The sequence below is a fragment of the Calliphora vicina genome, chromosome 1 (assembly GCF_958450345.1).
Source record: "Calliphora vicina chromosome 1, idCalVici1.1, whole genome shotgun sequence".
NCBI classification, from domain to species: Eukaryota; Metazoa; Arthropoda; class Insecta; order Diptera; family Calliphoridae; genus Calliphora; species Calliphora vicina.
Genome location: NC_088780.1, coordinates 18998524 through 19020970, shown reverse-complemented (window position 1 = coordinate 19020970; position 22447 = coordinate 18998524). Strand labels below are relative to the sequence as shown.

Sequence of the window (22447 nt, the reverse complement as noted above, 5' to 3'; positions counted from 1 at the left end):
TGGGAGAAAACGCAAAAAATATGGTACAAGATTCCATTGGAGAAGTGTCAGAACTTGATATCCAGTATGCCCAGAAGAGTGGAGAAAGTTTTACAAAACAAAGGTGGATATACTGGATACTAGCTTTACTTTAATAATAAACTAATTTTTTTAAGATAAAATTTATTAGCTTTTGTTTAATAAGAATTTTTAAAAATGTATCTATTATTATGAGCACCAAATTTTTCGAAATTTAAGAAATTTAATTTACTTTATAATATTTATTATTAATTATGAAATATTTTGTTTTTGTTTTTTACTCTCCTTTTAACTATAAATAAAAATCGACTGAATTTTTTTTATAATTTTACAATATACCATTATTTTTTTTCGTTTTTAAAAAATAAATTTTGGTGTATCTATTATTTTGAGCAGATGTGTATGTATGTGTGATTGTACTTGTCTCTAAAAAGAAAGCTTTTTCAAAAATTTTCAGCGTAGGTATGTAGGTGTCAAGAAAATAAGTATGAAGGTGATAAACAATAAACAACTAAATAATTGAGAAAATGACAGATGTCTGAGTATGCAATCAATTTTCTTTTTGAAACCAATAAGAGTGAATTCTTTACTTTAAAAGAAATAACATAGCAGGGATGGAAATTTCTGTTCTTTACTATTGAGAACTCTCAACGAAACAATTTTGTTAAGCCAACATTTCAAAACATCTTTAGCTTTATTTGCCAAACTATTGAAGCTTTTTCCATTTAAAAACTTAACGAAACTTTATTTTCTAAACTAAAAGCTTTGCAAAACAAATTTTGCGATATTCGTCTATAAAATCTGAAAAAATTACAAATTTTTGGCCATTAAAAAAAACTTAACGAAACTTTATTTTTTAAACCAAAAACATTTCAATAAAACTTTTGATATATTTGTCTATTATAACTAAGCTCCAATTTAAATCCAGGAAAATTTCATATTTTTATGCATTTAAAAAACTTAACGAAACTTTATTTTATAAACTAAAAAAGCTTTTCAATACAAATTATGCTGTGTTCGTTTATTATAAATAAGCTACTATAAATCTCTAAAATGTAAAAAATTTTGGCCATTTAAAAAACTTAACGAAACTTTATTTATTCCACCAACAGCATTTCAATAAAACTTTTGATATATTCGTTAATTATGAATAAGATACTATTTAAATCTAGAAAAATTTCCTATATTTATGCATTTAAAAAACTTAACGAAACTTTATTTTCTAAAGTAAAAGCGTTTCAAAACAAATGTTGCTATATTCGTTTAATATAAATAAACTACTATTTAAATCTAGAAAACTTAAATATTTTTGACCATTTAAAAAACTTAACGAAACTTTATTTTTTCCACCAACAGCATTTCAATAAAATTTTTGATATATTCGTCTATTATAACTAAGCTCCTATTTAAATCAAGGAAAATTTCATATTTTTAAGCATACAAAAAACTTAACGAAACTTTATTTTCTAAAATAAAATCTTTTCAAAACAACTTTCGCTATATTCGTTTATTATAAATAAGCTATTATTTAAATCTAGAATAATTTCCTATATTTATGCATTTAAACAACTTAACGAAACTTTATTTTCTAAAATAAAATCTTTTCAAAACAACTTTCGCTATATTCGTTTAATATAAATAAGCAGCTATTTAAATCAAGGAAAATTTCATGTTTGTATGCATTTAAAAAACTTAACGAAAGTTTATTTTCTAAAGTAAAAGCGTTTCAAAACAAATTTAGCAATGTTCGTTTATTATAAATAAGCTACTATTTAAATCTAGAAAAATTTCCTATATTTATGCAATTAAAAAACTTAACGAAACTTTATTTTCTAAATAAAAAGCTTTTCAAAAGAAATTTATAAGAAATTTTATATTAAATTCGTTTAATATAAATAAACTACTATTTAAATCTAAGAAAATTTAACATTTTTAGGCATTTAAAAAACTTAACGAAACTTTATTTTCTAAAGTAAAAGCGTTTCAAAACAAATTTTGCAATGTTCGTTTATAAAAAATAATCAGCTATTTAAATCTAGGAAAATTTTCTATATTTATGCATTTAAAAAACATAACGAAACTTTATTTTCTAAAGTAAAAGCTTTTCAAAACAACTTTTGCTATATATTTGTTTAATATAAATAAGCTACTATTTAAATCAAGAAAACTTTAATATTTTTGGTCATTAAAAAAACTTAACGAAACTATATTTTCTAAACCAAAAGGCTTTAAATAGAGATGCAATCCATATTCGATTAATATAAATGACTACCTATTTAAATCTAGAAAAAAATCTTATTTTTTGCCAACTTAAAAACTTAACGAAACTTTATTTTCTACACCAAAAGCATTTTAAAAACACTGTTGTTGCTATATACTTTGAAGTGATAATACAATGGTAATTACAGTTTTCAAAAATATTTCCTTTTCTTCTAAAATTTGTTTAAGAAAACTCCATATTTCGTTTTATTTCTCTAAAAAAAACTCCCAAAATTATATTATTTCGGAAAAGCACTAAACAGTCCATCCCTGCTTAAAAGTAAAATGGCGTCAAAGGGGAGGACATTGTGTGTGTGAATATTGTACGACATTTTGTTCGGTTCAGCTTTGAAAAGGAAAACCTTTGTCAAAGGAAAGTGAAACTGTTGAATCTTTTTAAATAAAGTAAAATGGTGTGTTATAATAAATATATGATAGTTAGAGCTAACATATTTGTTTAGAGGAAAAATCGTCAGCATTGTATTAGGGACAACAAATTATAAAATAGTCGTTTTAAGTAATAAATGATAAAAAAATTATGAAAAATACTACATTAACCAAACATAATATGGCAAAATACAAGATTATTATTATAACAAGCTATTTTCGGCTGTGATGAATCTTATGTACAATTTACGAAAATAGATTTTGATGAAAAAAAAATTTATGGTAAAAAAAAAACAATTTTTCCCAAATACCATATTAGACCTATGGTTTCTAGGGCAAAGTCCCTTAGCATTTTTCCTAGAATCATTTCCTGTCTACGAATTTTGGTCAACAAATTGACCCACCCTAATAAACATCCTATATTTTTAAAACATTTTTTCATAAGAATTTTAATATGTATAATATTTATTTGTGCGATAAAAATAATGCCCATTAATTATCACAACTTAATACAGAAAGTATTCCTAAATAAATACATATTTAATCAAATAATATATTAAATTTGTTTTCCCCACAGTAAACAGTGTAGTAGCAGCCAATCGACCCCCAACCAACCACTTGTTTATTTTATTTGGCAGACCATCAAACGTATTCCAACAACAATAACAATAATAAAATATGAACACCCACTCAAAGTAAATTAATAAAGTAGCGACAGTACTACAACAAATACAACATTTACAAAAACCACAAGCAATTTTGTTTTTGGTTTAAGGTCTGAGCTGTCAAAGTTGCCTGTTGTTGTTTTTGCTTTTGGGCTTGTTGTATTTTTCGCCACAACAACCATAAGTGAATTGACAGATCAGACCAAAGTAAAAAAAATAGTCAGCTATTCTACTGAGTCTACTTTATTAATTTACTTTGCACCCACTCAATTAAATAGATTTTATGTAGTAAATATAGAGAAAGAGAGCTTCATTTAAATCCGGGATCGGCAACTCCTATGCACTGTGCATTGTGGGCGTTACTAAATTTACACAGACTACTCACACGCATAGAAAACACAATGTTAATGCAGAGGTGGATAATTCATATTATTGTTGTACTTTTTTTTAGCATCTACACTACATATTAAGTAGTTTTTAGAATTATAAACTATTTTAAATGTTTTTTCTCTCACATTTAGATGCTTAATTGGGTTTTTAGAAGTTTCTTGTAAATTATTATTTTTTAATATACAATAATTGCTAGACAAATAGGTTAGTTAACATGTTCAGTTTTCCATGCCTGTTTTGTAGTAAAGATGAGAGTAAAACTATTTCTCCTTTCTTGTTTTTTCGCTCTTACACTTATACAAGTGCAAAATGTAGTAGTATATGTCTGCCGATCGCGGATTTAAATGAAAACATGTAAATTTTTTGTTAAAGTGTTGCCATTTAGGCTTGCTAAAGACTGAAAATGTATTTCTTAAATGAAAAAATTTACATTTTGCTAACTTTTTTATATAAAACAAAAATTTTAGCAACTTAATGTAGTTTTTTGCTGAAGTTTTTTTAATATGTATTGGCAACACTGCAGTATAACTGTTTAAATGGTGAGAGCAGTGATGCCAACAAGAGTTATTTAAAATGTAAACAAATAAAAGGAAATAAAGAGATTTTAAGCTTATTTGAGAATTTTAAAAGGAAAATACATAAGAATATGCCTAGAATTGAAATTAATGCATAGCTAAGTGTAAAATAAAAATAATAACTATTACCCCCATTATCACGAAGTCTGGTTAGGTGCTAACTAATAGTTATACTGTCGTTTAAAATTATTTTTGTATGAAAACTGTCAGTATAATATTAGTTAACACATAACCATACTTCGTGTTACTGGGGGTTAATATAACACTCGAATCAGTAGACAGAATTATAACAAAAATCTTCTAAAATGCTTAATTATCCATTATTTAAGTGTCAATTTCTGTCAATTTCAAAAAAATCTATTCATATACAAAATTGTCTGGATATATAGTAATTTCTGGTGAATTTATTTGGTTTTTAAATAAAAGCTATATAATCTTTTAAAGCACCTTCATTCTAATTGTTTAAACATAAGTATTTATGTCTTTACTTGACTTTGACAAAAGAAAATTGTCAGTATTTTAGGTTTATTTTTAAATTTTCTAAATTTGTGGAAACATATACACGTTTTTGTTAGCATTGTCATTTAACCCCAAAAATAATTTATAGCTTTTTTCGCCCCCCAGAAAATAAAAACCATACAACATAATCTTTAACTTATTGATCAAGTGCCAAAATACATAAACAACAAATTTCGTTGAGTCATTATTTAGTAATTTCTTTAAATATCTAGTTATTTGCGTGTTTAACATAGAATGACAATCCTCACATTATTTTGAGACAAAAACAAAATCAATTAAAGTGTCAAATAATTTTAAAATAATTTCTTTCACTTACCAAAATCAGAGAGATTTACTTTCTCTAGGAACGGATCGGCAACAGGCAACTGGAAATACAAAAAATAACAAATTTATAAATAAATAAATGTATTATAAATAAGTTAAATACTTTAGAAAATAATTAAATATATTACAATTTTTTTTCAAATTTTTTGCTGGGTTTGAATCTCCACATTTTTTTTTAATCAAATCATTGTTATAAATATAAATAAAACACAAAAAAAAAACGCAGTAATTAACAATTGAACTTCAATGCCGTGATAATTTTTTTAGTAAATAAAGATAAGAAATCATATTTTCCAGAAGAATAATAATACAAATAAATATTACAATAAATTAAATTGTTCCCCCTTTTAAATAACAGAAAATTTATTTTAAAAAGTGTATACCAGTCCCATAACGAAGAAAATTAAAGATATTTGTTTTATCTATACAAATTAAGAAATATTTTTTAAATATCCCCAAGAGCGACGGAAAGACCTAGAACATTATATTTTTATACCCTTCATAGATAGCGGAGTCAATATAGGCATGTCCGTCTGTATGTTGAAATCATGATTCATAAATCAATATGTATATCCGCTATAGAGCCGGTTCTGTTACTATTTAAAATCGAGAAAATCGGCCGACAAATGGCTGAGATATAAGGAAAAAACCAGGACATTATAGAATTTTACCTATTTTTGATCTATATCTGGTCACTAATGTAGACAATATGGATATCTAATGATAGATATTTCAAGGACCTTTGAAACGACGTATATAACGCCATAGTAAGTCGGACCTACAATGGGTCAAAATCGGGAAAAATACCCGACATTTTTTTTACCAAAAAAATTAGTTTCATAATTTTTTAAATTATGTACGTATTAATTTGGCAAACGTTTTATCTTTTTCTTTTAATAGTCACAAACAAATGCTAAACTTATTTTTTATACACAATTTTAATATAATTAAAATAATTGCAATAAAATCCATATAAAACAGTAACAAATTTATTATTTTATAGTTTTTAATTGATTTAAAATATTTATCTTTTAATCTATACAAATTAACGCAATATTTTGCATCACTTCTCTAATGTAAACAAGTTTACACATTAATTTGGCAACACTGCTCTCTCACAAGAATTTTACCGTTTTCTTTTTTAATATTCTTCTTCCTCATTTCTCTTTGCACACAAACACTCAAACACACAATCTTACATAGGTATCAACTAAATATTAAAATTATAGTGATTATTTTCTTTTAATTTTACTAGTTAAACATGTCAACCATCATTTAATATTTGTTTGCAAAAAAAAATGCATATGTACATGTATTGAACTAATTTTCTACAACATTTAATAAATTAAATATTTTTATTATAATCTACAATACATGCAATATTTATTAAAGTTAATTAAAAATGTAAATATAGATTAAAAGAGTGTGGGAAATGAGAGAGGGGTGTGTCATAGAGAGAGATTGTAAACATGAAATTACAAGTGTAAATAAACTGAAAAACAACAGTGGAACCTAATAATAAAGATTAAAGTAAACAGAATGTTTGAATGTAATAAACACATGTGTTTATCAGGTGTTTTGAAATCAAATCAATCAAAATTTGTTATTTATCTAAGTGTAAGAGTCAATTTATAAAAATGCTGAGGACCTAATAAATATTCTTTAAGATTGTAATTATTTTTAAGTTGTTGATAACATATCACAAGTGTAATAGTAGTAAAAACAATTTGTCATAAAATGACGATAATTCATAGACACTTTTGAAAACAATAACTTCAACTTTTGTTAATTTTAAATGGATTTTGTTTTAAAATTGAATTATTTCAATGTAGTTTTGCTATGTAATAATTTCTTTTTCGGAATTTTTATCTTTTTATAACCACCCAAACTAATTTACCTTTATTATAGGCTTTACTGTTTTAATACAAATAAAGGCTGGCAAATAAAAACACAACCATGACAAAAAACAAACAAACAAATAGGTGCTCCAAAAAAATAAAAACAAACAAACCTTAACTGATCATTGTTATTATCAACAGAAATCAAGCTGAATATTACTATATATAGGTAGTAATTTTTATTAACTAAACAAAAGATAAACAAATTTAAAGCTTTCAGTGATGACACTATAGCTATTTTTGAAAAACAAAACTCTTAAATATTCATTAAAAGGTAAAACAAATTCAAAAATATAATAATTTAAATATGTTACTTTTCATTTAAGGAGTGAGATCGAAAAATTCTTAACACACGTTTTTCATTACATTTTTTAACCCAAGTATTATTTGAATTTTTTTTTGATCAAGTTACCTTTGAAAAACATGTCAGTTATTATGTGTAATGTCAATTATATTAATTTTTTTGTTAATCTGATTAAAATGAGTGACCAGAAAAAAGTGCGTACTGAAATTATTAAATATTTTCAACAAAACCCAACTTGGTCTTACAAAAAGTTGGCCAAGCATACAAAGGTCTGCCGTCAAACTGTTTCCAATGTTATTAAACAGTACCGGGAGAACTTGTCAGTTGATAGAAAACCTGGTTCAGGTAGAAGGAATGGTCCACATGATGTTTCTAAAGCCAAAAAAATAGAACGCATTTTCAAAAGAGCTCCCAACACATCCGGTAGGAAAGCAGCCCGGTTAGCTCAGTGCTCGGACTATTTGGTACGAAAAGTTAAAGCTAATGCAGGTTTAAAAACATACAAGGCTCAAAAAGTTCCTGACAGGAACGCTACTAAAAATTTAGAGGCCAAAAACAGAGCACGGAAATTGAAGTCAAGTTTTATAAAAAAATATTCTTGCTGCATAATGGATGACGAAACGTATGTTCTGGCAGATTTTTCGCAACTTCCAGGTCAAAAATTTTATGTTGCTGATGCTCGAGGGAATGTTGAAGAAAAGTTTAGGACCCAAAAGCAGACAAAATTTCCCAGAAAGTTCTTGGTATGGCAAGCAATATGCAGTTGCGGCAAAAGAAGCCACTCATTTGTTACAACGGGCTCTATAAATACCGAAATTTACATCAAGGAATGTTTACAAAAAAGGCTGCTTCCATTCATAAGACTTCATAATGTGTCCACTTATTTTTGGCCTGACTTGGCATCCTGTCACTATGGCAAACAAGCCCTTGAGTGGTACAAGAACAATAATGTGGTATTTGTACCAAGAGAGGCAAATCCTCCAAACTGCCCGGAGCTAAGGCCAGTGGAGAGATATTGGGCTCTTGTTAAAAGAGAATTGAAGAGTACAAAAAAGGTGTCCAAAAGTGTGGTAGATTTTAAACGGAGATGGACTACATGTTCGAGCAAAGTGACAGAAAGCACTATAAAAACGTTAATGGAAGGGTTTCCGAAAAAGGTTCAAAATTTCATCACTAGTGATTAAAACTATAAAAATAATTTTTTTTGTAAATTGTAATAATAATTTCAATCAAATAAAAAAAAAATTAAAGCTGTAAGTTTAGTGGTTTCTTTTTTATAAACATATATGTATGTTAAGAATTTTTCGATCTCACTCCTTATTTTATTTAGGATTAATTTATTCAAACGTTTCATGTTAAATATTCAAAAACTTCCATTTTTAGGAGAAATTTCCCATTATTTAGCTGCTTTTTTTTATTTATTGACATACTTTATGCTTTTTTAAAAGTTGTCATCACTGTATGCTGTCAGCAATGTAAAGAGCGAACCAGGGATGGATAAGTTGATAGTATTTTCTATAGAAAATCGTGTGTATAACAGAATTTGCTATAGGAAATCTTAGCCCATAATCATAGTCAAAAATAAAGTACATTTTAAGAGAATTAAACTCGACTTTACTTAAGAGTGGACTTTAGGTCTACCATAGACAAGTTAAAGTATACTTCTGACGCTGAAGTCGACTCTAAATATAAAACTAGCTGAAGTTGGTTTTAACTCGTTTAACAACAGCATCAGCTGTTCTTCGCCGAGTAAAAAAGTTCGTCACAAAGAAAAAATTGTTTAAGTTACAAGATATTGGTAGTTATTTTGCAATTATTGAACAATTATCAATAAAATTAGTACCAAAATATCGTAATTATGATATTAATCTTATCTTTTCCATTTTTCCACAACAAACAACTTTCTTTCTTTAGATGTCCCGGTTACTTTTATTGTTTACGTTTTTGGATTTTTTTTTTTAATTTTGTATGTTAGCTGTTCAGCATTGTCACTTGTCTGTTTTTTGTTGCATATTGTAAGGAAACATTTTCTACATTTGCGGTGGCACCCAGTTAAAGTCGGTTCAATTTAAAACATACTTTAATTTTGACTATGGTTGCAAATTAATAAAAAGCAGGTTTTTATTTTAAAGTTGTTTTTATAAAGAAACGACTTTAGTGTTTGACTATGATTATGGGCCCTTGTGTATAACAGTATTTTCTATAGAAAATCGATAAGAAAATGGATGATAGTGTTTTCTATAGAAAATCGTTTGTATAACTCTATTGCCTATCGAAAATCTTCAGTATAACATTATTTTCTTTAGAAAATCTTCAGTATATGTGTTTTCTATAGAAAATCGTGTGGATAACAATATTCTCTAAAGACATTTATGTGTATAACAGTATTTTCTATAGAGATTCTTGTACATAACAGTATTTTCTATAGAAAATCTTGTGTATAACAGAATTTTTATAGAAAATCTTGTGTACAACAGTATTTTCTATAGAAAATCACCAGTATAACAGTATTTTTATAGAAAATCTTGTGTACAACAGTATTTTCTATAGAAAATCGTGTGTATAACAGTGTTTTTTATAGAAAATCTTGTGTACAACAGTATTTTCAATAAAAAATGTTGTGTATAACAATATTTTTTATATAAAATCTTGTGTATAACAGTATTTTTTATATAAAATCTTGTATATTACAGTATTTTCAATAGAAAATCTTGTGCATAACAGCGTTTTCAATAGAAAAACTTATGTATAACAGTATTTTTTATATAAAATCTTGTGTATAACAGTATTATCTAAAAAATATATTCAGTATAAGAGTACTTTCTAGAGAAAATATTCAGTATAACAGTATTTTCTAAAGAAAATATTCAGTATAACAGTAATTTCTAAAGAAAATCTTCAGTATAACAGTAATTTCCATAAGACACCGTTAGTGTAACAGTATTTTCCATAGAAAATCTTGTGTATAACAGTATTTTCTATAAGAAATCTTGCTGTTTTGCCACTCTCTTATTTACGTATCCTCCAGGAGTTTACAATAGGAGGATTTTTCCCGGGAACAAACTGGTGTGAAGGAAAAAAATTCCTGAGGATATTCATAATTGTGCTCATGTTTAATGGAAAAAGTTGTATAATACCCAATTACCCATCCCTGCGTTATACTCTCTTTGAATCTCTGTGTATGTTTTTTTTGCAGTATTTTTATACAACAACAAAAAAGTACGCACTCAACAAATGCAAAAACAAACAACTTACCTTAACTGAATTAAATAATGGTGGTAAATCCGCAAATGAGGGATCTGAGAAATCACTACGTCTACGAACTAATAAACAACTATGAACGGGGGAAGAGAGGCGACGCTGCTGCTGTTGTGTGTTGGCAGAATTGAAAACTAATGGCTGTAAAGGTTTGCCGCCACTGAAATGATTTTCTTTTGCAAGTGAATGACCACCAATACCACCAATTACACTCGAAGCAGCTGTTGCTGTAGTAGTGGCGGCCGCTGAGGGGGATACATCATTGATTTGCAAACGTCGATGTCTGGTTAGACCGATACTATTGCCAAAACTATGCAAATTACGACGGCTTTTACTATCCGTTTTACTATCGCGACTGCGGCTTACGTGCTGTGAATGCCGTAGACCATCAATCTTATCATCATCACTGTTATTAATATTTTCATTGGAAATCTTATGATTGTTTTTAATTTGTGTGGTATTAACAAGGGAATTTCTGTGCAAATTTTGTTTGTCTTGATCGTTCTTTTGCAGATTATCCAAATCTTCCTCGGTATAGTCGTAGTAATGATCTATAAGAGTGGGTAGATTTTCATATTTCTTTTTACGATACACCGGAGAATTGCTAAGGGAGCGAGATTTACGTTGCTGCAGGGCGGTGATTTGTTTGGTAGCTGGCAGTGGCAAGCCACTGGCTTGACTAACGCGTATTTCGGGCACTTGGACCAGGGAATTTTTACGACTGTTATTAGTGCTGTTATTGGTGCTGTGGGGTAGTACGGACAAACGCGGAGCCGTATTATCGAACAGTGAGTAACGTCGAAACATGGTAAACAAAGAATTTTGTTAAACTTTTAAGAATTTACAACTTCTTTTGTTTGTTTCTTTCTTTAATTTTACACCTTGAAGTCTACACAAAAACAACACTTCCTTTTCTTTTTTTATTATTTTTAATTTTTTACAATTTGTATTAATTTATTAATAAAAAAAATAAATATTTCACAATAACACTAGTGTTTGTGTGTATAATACACGCTATTTATGCGAAATTTTTCGTTTTTTCAAGCTAAATCCACGTTCAACGTCCGATCACTAGTATTCATAAATTGAAACTGGTTTCTTTTGGCAAAACCTAAATGAATGAGTAGACGACTACTCTACTCGGTAGAGTATTCAAAAGCTAAATACACAGAAAAACACAACAGAAACAAATGGAAAAACAGATAAACATACGAAAAATTAAAAAAAAAAATAAATAAATAAAATAATCGAAACAACAACAACAGAAACAATGTGTTGTTTTTCTGTTAGTGAGACCATCATTCATACAATATTGCAATAGCAACAACAACACACAATAATACAATTTAACTATTACACTCTGCTAGTTAAGTGAGTACTTATATGGCAGAGATGGAAAATTTAGTAATTATTCATTTAGTTTCAAAAATCTAAAAGAAATAAAAGATTTTTAGTTTTAAAAATTAAATAGGTAGCAGCTTGTGTTATTTGAAATATAAATAATGAAAGTTTGTTAAGTAAGAAACCTATGTATCTAATTTATTGGAAAGTTTGCTATTTATCACAGTGATGTATCATAAACTCCCATCTCTGTTACTTAGTAAAGAGTACAGGAGAAAGAACAAGTAAATTACAGTACAACTAAAAAATGAAGAAAATAATGAAAACAACAACAGCATTGAGTACGTATATAAAAGCAACAAGAAAACATATTCATATATACAACCTTAAAGAATTACAAATAAAGCAGAATTGTTGTTGTTGGTTTTCTTTTCTTGTATTTTTTTTTTAATTTAAAAGAACTTCAACAATTTCTGCCAGTCCAAAAGTAAACAAAGCAAAGAAAACAAGAAAAAAAGTAGGTACTGTATGAAGAAATAAGCATAATGCAGATTGCACTGTGGTATTAAATCCATAAAAAAACTCTTTAATTAAATTGAAAATTAAACATTGAAAACAGACATGGAAAATGAAAATATTTTTCGGTATCAAATTAATACTCAAATACCTACACAGATGGACAAAAGTCACCACCATTTCGCTGTCACAAAATTCCATTCCGATCGAAAATGGAATTAATTCCTTAATTTGCTCTTCACAAAAAGTAAAATGAAAATTTCTTTCGGAATGAAGACACTTTCAGTTTTCAAAGTGGAATTGATATTTGCTTGTAATTATTTATTTTTCTTAAAATTTAAATCAATTTCTGTACCAAAAACTTCACTTTTGTTTTAATATAAATAATGCTGTCAAATTAAAATCCGAAATACAGAATTATTAAATATTTTTTGAATTAAGAAATTACACGGAATCTGAAGAACCTAAAATGAAATTGATCGGAATAAAAACTACGGAATTGAAACCATTCCGAACGAAATGTGTGACAGGCCTGATAAATATAATTGAAACACAAAATTTTATTTTTTTTACTTCAGTTAAAACAAGTCTTTTTAACTTAACCTAATTTACAAAAATGTAGTGTGGCGGTCCTTTATACATCCTAAAGGGAAATGGCGTGTACATAGAACTTTTAAAAATCTCAGAGTACTAAAATTTAAAATTTTAATATTAGCTAAGTTTTGTGTGGTTTCTATAGAAAATATTGTTATATTGAAGATTTTCTATATAAAATATAGATATACACAAGGGTTTCTATAGAAAATACTGTTATACAGACGATTTTTCTAGAGAAAATTCTGTTATACTGAAGATTTTCTATAGAACATACTGTTATACACAAGATTTTCTATAGAAAATACTGTTATACACAAGATTTTCTATAGAAAACACTGTTATACACACTATTTTCTATAGAAAATACTGTTATACACAAGAATTTTATAGAAAATACTGTTATACTGAAGATTTTCTATAGAAAATACAATTATACATAGATTTTCTATAGAAAACACAATTATACACAGATTTTCTATAGAAAATATTGTTATACACAAGCTTTTCTATAGAAAATAATTTTATACTGAAGATTTCCTGTAAAAAATACTGTTATACACAAGATTTTCTATAGAAAATACTGTTATATACAATATTTGCTATTGAAAATACTGTTATACACAAGATTTTATATGGAAAATACTGTAATACACAAGATTTTCTATTGCAAACACTGTTATACACAAGATTGAAATGAGATGAGAAATGAGTGATTTTCTATAGAATTTGCTGTTATACACAAGGTTTTCTATAGAAATGACTGCTATACGCAAGATTTTCAATAGAATTGACTGTTATATGGACGATTTCCTACAGAAATGGATGTTATACACAAGTTTTTCAATAGAAATGACGGTTATACTCAAGATTTTCAATAGAAATGACTATTATATACAAGACTTTTTATAGAAATGAGAGATTTTCTATACAAATGACTGTTATTCACTAGTTTTTTAATAGAAATGTCTGTTACAGGAAATTGTCTTTAGAAATAACTGTTATACACAAGATTTTCTATTGAAAATACTGTAATACACGTACTGTAATCTGTTATACACACGATTTTCTAGAGAAAATTCTGTTATATTTAAGATTTTCTTTATAAAATACTTTGAAACACAAGATTTTTGAATATAAAATACAGTTTTACTCATAATTTTCCACAGAAACTAGATAGCTTTAGCAGCAAATCATTCAGAGTCCATAGGAATTTGTAAATTATTATTCTTACATCAAATACTGAAAATTTATTGAAAGTATCAAATGAGTCTTGAGAGTACCATGGTACTTTTCAATATGAAATAGTACCAAAAAAAGCACGATGGTATCGTATAACTTAGCCATCCCTGATTGAAAATGCATTAAAATTACACGTTTAGTATTTGATGACTATTTGTCAAGACTGCTTTATGTAAAACGTTTTGTTTTTTAAGGCAAATAACCTCGCACGCACCAATTTTTCATAAGAAATTTTATTTATTTTTGCCACAGCTCATAGTTTTTGGCGTAAAACTTAGTTCAATTTAAGATTATTCTTAAATTAAAGTACAGTTTTTGTAGGCTTAATTTAATTTATTTAATAAATAAACTTGTCTACAAATCGTAATTGTCTTTAAGGTCAGAGATCAAATTTCATTGCACAGTGGTTAAAAATAATATTTTAAGTGTAATGTTGCAATTCATAATGACATTTTTATAAATCAACATGGAAACATTACCAAATATTCAATTAATAGGTCAGAAACCAAAAAAAAAATCTTATGAAATTTGTATTTTGAAATTTTAAAAGTTTCCATATAATTACGTTCTATAAATTTAATAGGAATTTTAATATGAAATCTAGTAAATTTGAATTTTTCTAAGAAAAATGTTAATCCAAAATTACGGAATACAGTTTTCAAAAAAGTTTCCATTGTATTGTCACTCACTGTATGCATATAGACTCAATATTTAGTTTTGGGTTCACAATGTTAATAAATTGTACCATATTATATTATTCGCTAAATATTCCTTAATTTACTTAAGCCAAATATTTTTTTTGTTTTCCTTTTAAGCCAACATGTTTGAACTAAAGTCTACTTTCAGCCCCACTGTTCAAGGCAAGTGAGTTTTTATTTTGCTATTTGTTCTTGTCTACACAGCAAAACAGGCGAGCAACAAAAAAAATCTCTGCTTCCCCCCACTATATAAACTCTGTACAATGTCTACCATGGATGGATGATCTTTTGCAAAAGAACTTTATTCTTTATAAAAATAAAAAATTAACCCAAATTTTGTATTTATTTTTGTTTTTATCTGTCATTAATTTAATACTTGAAATTCCTAAAGCAAATACAGAATGCAGAATGTGTTTAAAAAAGCAAATATAATTTTTTTATATAGACATATGAGTCAAGATTCTTTATCAATAATTAAAATAAATGACGTAAACTTAAGAAAAAAATGTGTAAAAAAAATGTTCAAATACAAAAGAATTATGGTCTGTCATGCAGTAGTAGACGCATTTCAAATGAACTAAACTAAATGAAGTTGTCAAAACAACCTGTGAATTTGTTTAAAAAAAAATAGGAATCTAATGATAATTCGCATGATAATAGCTTAATCACAATTGATTAGAAGGTGTAAATTAATTTAAACGGGCTGAGCTGCTTCTTTAAAATATTAGAGAAAAAAAGAAGAATAAGAACGAATATGTTATTAAAAAAAATAACAATAAAAGAGCAAGAATAACAAACAGATACTGTGTGAGAGAGAGAGATCTAAAAGCCGCGTTGCCATATATAAAATATTTGTTTGATTAAAAAATACCAAAACCTAACAAATACTAAATATTTGAGGAGCTCTATAACGAGTCGTTCCCAAAATTAATAGGTAACTTACAAATTTTATTATTTCTGTTATAAAATTACCGAAATTAAGAAAATTATTTATTTAGCTAGAATAATTTAAGTTGCACACTTGTAAGCAGACGTCACCGTTAAATTTTATTTACTCAGAACTTATTAAAGGCAAAAATTTCACTAGAATTGAAAAACTGGTTTCCCTATCTCAGTCATTTCCCAACAGTTCTTGGCGACTGTTCCGAACTGGTGATTTTACCTATCATTTAAGTTACATAACTACCAACGTGACTAGTTATTTTTTGACCCTTTTGAGCTTGTCTAATGGCTGGTCCACAGTACTCAACGCATTGGATTCCCATACCGGTTACATAGAGTCAACTAGTTATTTAAACATTTAATTGACATCAAATAGTTAGTTAAAAAAACATCTCATAAACAGTCCAATAACCGATTGCCTGTAAACAAACCTTCATCCGACAACTCTCCAATGGAATAATTCTGGTGGGTAAAATAACTACTGTATGCAGTACAAAATAAATCTTTAAAGTGACTACACTATAGGTTATTTAGAGACACTAAAGTGACAATTGACTTCACGCTAGGTGATGGGATGTCAGTATACTTCAGCAAAAAGAAAATAAACTGTATGAGAATTATCAGGCCTGTCACAGAATTCCATTCCGATCGAAAGTGGAATTAATTCCGCATTTTGCTTCTTCAGAAAAAGTTAAACGAAAATTTCGTTCGTAATGAAACCACATTCAGTTTTCAAAATCGAATTGATATTTCTTTGTTTTTGTAAAAATTTTAATCAATTTCTGTACCAAAAACTTCACTTTTGTTTTAATATTAAAATCAGAAATACAAAATTATTAAATATTTTTTGAATTAATAAGTTACACGGAATCTGAAGAACCTAAAACTACGGAATTGAAACCATTCCGAATAAAATGTGTGACAGGCCTGTATATCAATACAATTTGTATAAAACCACAAAATAAAAGTTTAAAGTAACTACACTATAGATTACTTAGGGACACTTAAGTGAAAATTGTCTTAGCGCTAGATTACATGCGATCTATAAAGTAACCAATTGACTTCTCACTGCACTACAAAGAGCTCATACGATTGTATAAAAAAAATACTATTATACTGAAAATTTTCTAAAGAAAATACATGATTTTCTATAAAAAATACTGTTATACACAAGATTTTCTGTAGAAAATATTGTTATACACAAGATTTTCTATAGAAAATACTGTTATACTCACGATTTTCCATAGAAAATACTGTTATACAGAAGACTTCTATAGAAAATACCGTTATACACAAGATTATATATTGAAAACACTGTTATACACAAGATTTTCTATTGAAAACAATGTTATACGCAAGATTTTATATAAAAAATATTGTTATACACAAGATTTTCTATAGAAAATACTGTTATACTGAAGACTTTATACAGAAAATACTGTTATGCACAAGATTTTATATAGAAAAACTGTTATACAGACGACTGCTATAGAAAATACCGTTATACAGAAGATTTCTATACAAGATTTTCAATAGAAAATACTGATATACTGAAGATTTTCTTTAAAAAATACTGCTATACACAAGATGTTCTATAGAAAATACTGTTATACAGAAAACTTCTATAGAAAATACTGTTATACAAACATTTTCTATTGAAAATACAGTTATACACAAGATTATCTAGAGATTTTTTTTAGATTTTTCTGGAGAAAATTCCACCATTTGTAGACCTATTTGTATGATTCCTTCAACACAGACAATTAAGAAATAATTATAAGAGATTTGACTGTTTTTTAATCTATCCTTTATCTTATCGATCATGGTAAAGGCATAAAAACCGCCAAAATAGGAAAAAAATCACCAAAATGAGAAAAAAACTCTAAATTCCCAAAAAATTTGCGGAAAAAATAAAAGAACACAAAATTAATTGATTAAGCGTGAAATTTGGATTTTAGCGATTTATTTTGTACTTCTCACAGTCATTTAGAATTTTTTGTGTTGGAAATAATTCTGTAGCTTGTGAACTATTAAAGATATCTTGATGAAATTTCACATAATCAGTGCTGAGGTGTTTCTGAGTTTATTTGTATTTACATGGGTTCGAAGTTGGAAAGGGGACTAATGAAAAATCCCCAAAATTCCCAATAAATTGCCAAAATGAGAAAAAAATCTAAATTGCAAAAAAAAAAATTGCGCAAATAATAAAAAATATAAAAAATTGTTAAATCATATGAAAAAGCTCCAAAATGCATTTTGAAGTTTTGGCGATTTTTTTATTTGATTTTGTAGTTTTTTTTTGCAACTTTTTGTATTATTTTGCTACGCAAGAAACAAATAACCTATATATAAACGATGTAGGGCATTTATGGACTGTTTTGGATGATTATTTCATCGCAGAAACGGCCAAAATATGAAAAAACGCCGATATTCAAAATAAATCGCCAAAATACCAAAAACTCCATGAATTCGCCAAAATTGACGAAATACAATTCGCAATACTACAACTCCAAAATAAATGGTTTTGGTTATTTTGGCGATTTATTTTGTACTTCTCAGTCATTTAGAAACTTTTTTTGTTGAAAATAATTCTTTAGCTCGTGAACAATTAAAGATATCTTGATGAAATTTCACATAATCAGTGCTGAGGTGTTTCTGAGTTTATTTGTATTTATATGGGTTAATAGTTGGAAAGGGGACTAATGGGCCGCTAGCCTCTGGTCTACAAAAAATTAAAAAAAAATCACCAAAAATTCAAATCTTATCTGAATGTCAAGAAATTGTACATTTAGACAATACTAGATATCAAGAGATATTTACATTGATTTTTGTTTTAAATTTGGTCGTTTTTTTTTGTTTTGAAGGATCTATTTTTTTATATATCAATTATAATATTTGAAATAAAATAGAAAAAAGTTCCATACAGATATCTAGTATCTATTTTTATCGTTTTTTTATTTTTTTAAAAGGCATTGGCCCATAATCATAGTCAAACACTAAAGTCGGTTCTTTTTAAAATCAACTTTAAAATAAAAACCTTCTTTTTATTAGTCAAAATTAAAGTATTGTTACGTTTTAACCTTTTCAAAACGTTGGTTTATTTCCTTTAAATAAACCGGATACTTTTCATTGCAAATAAAAGCCGTTTAGTAGTTTGAAAATTGTAACAACTCTTTATTTATTTAAAAGGTACAACAACAGAATTAAGTAGTCACTCAATGTTTTATTTTATAGACGTTTATAAATTCTCAGAACTACAGACACTTTATAATGTACACGAATTCACTTGAAAAACACAGCACTCAGTTGATGTTTATTCGTAAAGCGTCTCTGATAAACTCTCTCACGACTGCAACCTCTGCCACTATTTATAACACTGTCATCTGCACTCCAGATTGTTCTTTAACTGTCAAAATTCGAATATTCTAGATCTTACTAATACATACGCCATCTGTGGTGTACTTTCCACAATGTTCTTTAACTGAATATTCGAATTCGAATATTCGAATACGATCAAATCAACTGAAAGCTTTTATTTAACCTTTAACTTATGACGTGAAAATTTTTGACATAGTCACAGATGTGGTGTAAATTTTACACCTTATAATTTTTGCAAAAAATTTTACTTTAAAAAACATTTTTCCTTTAATTTTTGCTTTTCAAAAATAAGTTACAACAATTTTAATTTAAAAAAATTAAAAAAATAAAGCAAAATGTTAATTGAAACAAAAATCCAGGCACTTTATTTCGCATGCCTTTTTGATAAAACTTTAAAAAAATGAAGAGAGTGTGTAAAATTTACCACCACCTCATAAGTTAAAGGTTAATAATGCCCACAGATATGTTACAGTTTGCTATTACAGCACTGTTATTTGAAAGTATTATGCTACTTTTAAGTCAGCCCTTAAAATTGTTATATTTGAATTCAAGTACAATTTCGTAAGAGTATGTTTTAAATTGAACCGACTTTAACTGGGTGCCACCGCAAATGTAGAAAATATTTTCATACAATATACAACAAAAAACAGACAAGTGGAAACGCTGAACAGCTAACATACAAAATTAAAAAAAAAACAAAAAACGTAAACAATAAAAGTAACCGGGACATCTAAAGAAAGTTGTTTGTTGAGGAAAAATGGAAAAGATAAGATTAATTAATAATAATTACGATATTTTGGTACTAATTTTATTGATAACTGTTCAATAATTGCAAAATCTCTACCAATATCTTGTAACTTAAACTTTTTTATTCGGCGAAGAACACACGAGATAAAAACAACTTCAGCTAGTTTTATATTTAGAGTCGACTTCAGCGTCAGAAGTATACTTTAACTTGTCTATGATAGACCTAAAGTCCACTCTTAAGTAAAGTCGAGTTTAATTCTCTTAAAATGTACTTTATTTTTGACTATGATTATGGGCCATTGATATTATTTCTCTCCGCGATTATAAAAATATCGAATTCTAAGCGAAAGAAAACTAATTCGCTTTCTTTCGCTTAGAATGCGAACGATAATTTTCATTCGTTATTGTGAAGCAGGCTATAATAATATAGCAAACGATAAATAACGGCATCTTTTATTAAAAAAAACTGAATTTTTTTTTAACATATTTCCCCCATTTTCGGGAAATTCCATATTTAACTAAAAGCAATTAATAATTACAAATCCATTGATTAAAAGACCTTTCGATCAAATTTTATTACGATATTATTATTTCTTCGAATTTTACACTAATTCAAATTTAAAATTTTTCTTAACGAAAAATCACTAAATCATGAATTTTTAAGAAATTAATAATTTATTTAAAATAATCCTTTAGTCCTAATATGTTCAATAATACCCAATACTTGTTCATAGTGCCTATATCTACCCTTCAAGAAACTCACAAACCTCGCCAAAACTTGAATGTTTTAAGTTATTTCTGTTATACAAATTTATATTCCACACAAAAATTTAGCAAACCACAAAAACTACATTTTGACGATTTTTTACTTATTACATATTGGCATCTCTGTTAATAACAGTAAATAAATTTACTAACAACAGCGCCCTCTACATGTCAATTTATCACCACACTTTGATAATAAACTTTTCTGTTAACATTTCTCTGTTTATATCATTATACTACTTAAAAAAAAGCTTTTTTTTCTTGTTATAAAAGCTTTCTTTTAATTAACAAGTGTATTCACTTCAAAGCTATTTCAAGTGTTAATGGTTGAAAACTAAATGTTAAAAAAAAAACTAATATAAAACAACAAAACTAATGTAATATTTGTGGTATAATAGCCCATTCAATCAAGAACCTTTAAATAAAAGTTCGAGGTTAATTCATAAATGAAAAAAGAAGCTGAATTAAAAAAGAAATTTAAGCAAATACGCATTTGTTATAGGGAAAGGCAAAGAAATTATAATAAAATGAAATTAGTTAAAATGTTTAAAAATAAAACCATGTATTGCTAAGTTGCCGTTAGTGTTAAATTCAAAACAAATTGGGGGGAGGGGGATAAAACAGCACATACAGCATAAGTAATTATAATGAGGAGGGAGACCTTGAATACAACAATATGACAACAACCTGCTTAGTAAACGGAAACAGTTTGAATGCCGTATGTCCGTCCGCTATATTAAGAAATGCATTTACAAAATAAGCAGCCGGTGTTGTGAATGTAAACAACAAACCATTTAAGTTAAATTCCTGGAGCGGTAGAGGGGGGGGGGTAAGGAACCAGAGCTTGAGTTGTTTAAAGTATAAAGTAATATTTTTAAAAAAGATTTAGTTGACATCCAGTAATGTTTTTATACCCTTCACCATGAGTGGTATGTTTGGTATTCCGTTTGTAATTTCCACATTTTCCTGCATCGTTATAGATGGCGGAGTGGATATAGCAATGTCCGCCTGTCTGTTGACATCAACTTTCCAAAGCCCCCAAATAACTTACATACATGATTCATACATCAATATATCCGTTACAGTCCCGGTTCGGTTGCTATTTAAATTCGGGGAAATCGGCCCACAAAATGTTTCATTTATTTAAAAAATATTTTTTGAAAATCGGTTGGAAAATGTCTGCTTTACGGTCGTAGAAATATGGAAAAATATACAGAACACGCAAGTTCTGTATTTTGCTTAATCGTGGAGCATCCAGACTTTAAACTATTGCAACCATTTTCCTACCGATTTTTATAAATTTTTTTCTATTTAAAAGGAAATTTTAAAATTAGTTTTAAAATAACTTATCTATGACGCCTTGAAGTTGCGACTTTATGAATACTATTACAAAGTGATCGAAGTATTTACATAATCTATAGACTCCAACATCAGAATTGCTACGTGAGCATCCGTGCATATTTTTTTCTTCACTTTTACATCACTGTGTAAACAGTTTGTAGTTTCTCAATATTAATTTGAATTTCCTAAATTGTAACTTGAAAACAATTTTATTATTATTACCAGCATTAATGCTAATTACCATCTTCAAATATTAATCTGCCATTTTTCATTTGAAAACCAGGTA

At 27.4% G+C, this 22447-nt stretch overlaps 1 protein-coding gene across 9 annotated transcripts in view; it reads right to left on the bottom strand.

Annotated features, from left to right (window-relative positions):
• The window catches only part of SNF4Agamma (SNF4/AMP-activated protein kinase gamma subunit), a 279015-nt gene that overhangs the window by 16766 nt on the left and 239802 nt on the right, over positions 1-22447 (bottom strand). For 7 of the 9 annotated variants that reach the window (XM_065516510.1, XM_065498054.1, XM_065516351.1 and 4 more), the window contains one exon: positions 5130-5178. In XM_065516510.1, the coding sequence (XP_065372582.1) occupies positions 5130-5178 (49 nt within the window). Of the gene's footprint in view, positions 1-5129; positions 5179-10594; positions 11494-22447 lie in introns of those variants that run through there. The other 2 variants (XM_065498345.1, XM_065498412.1) reach the window with 2 other exon arrangements.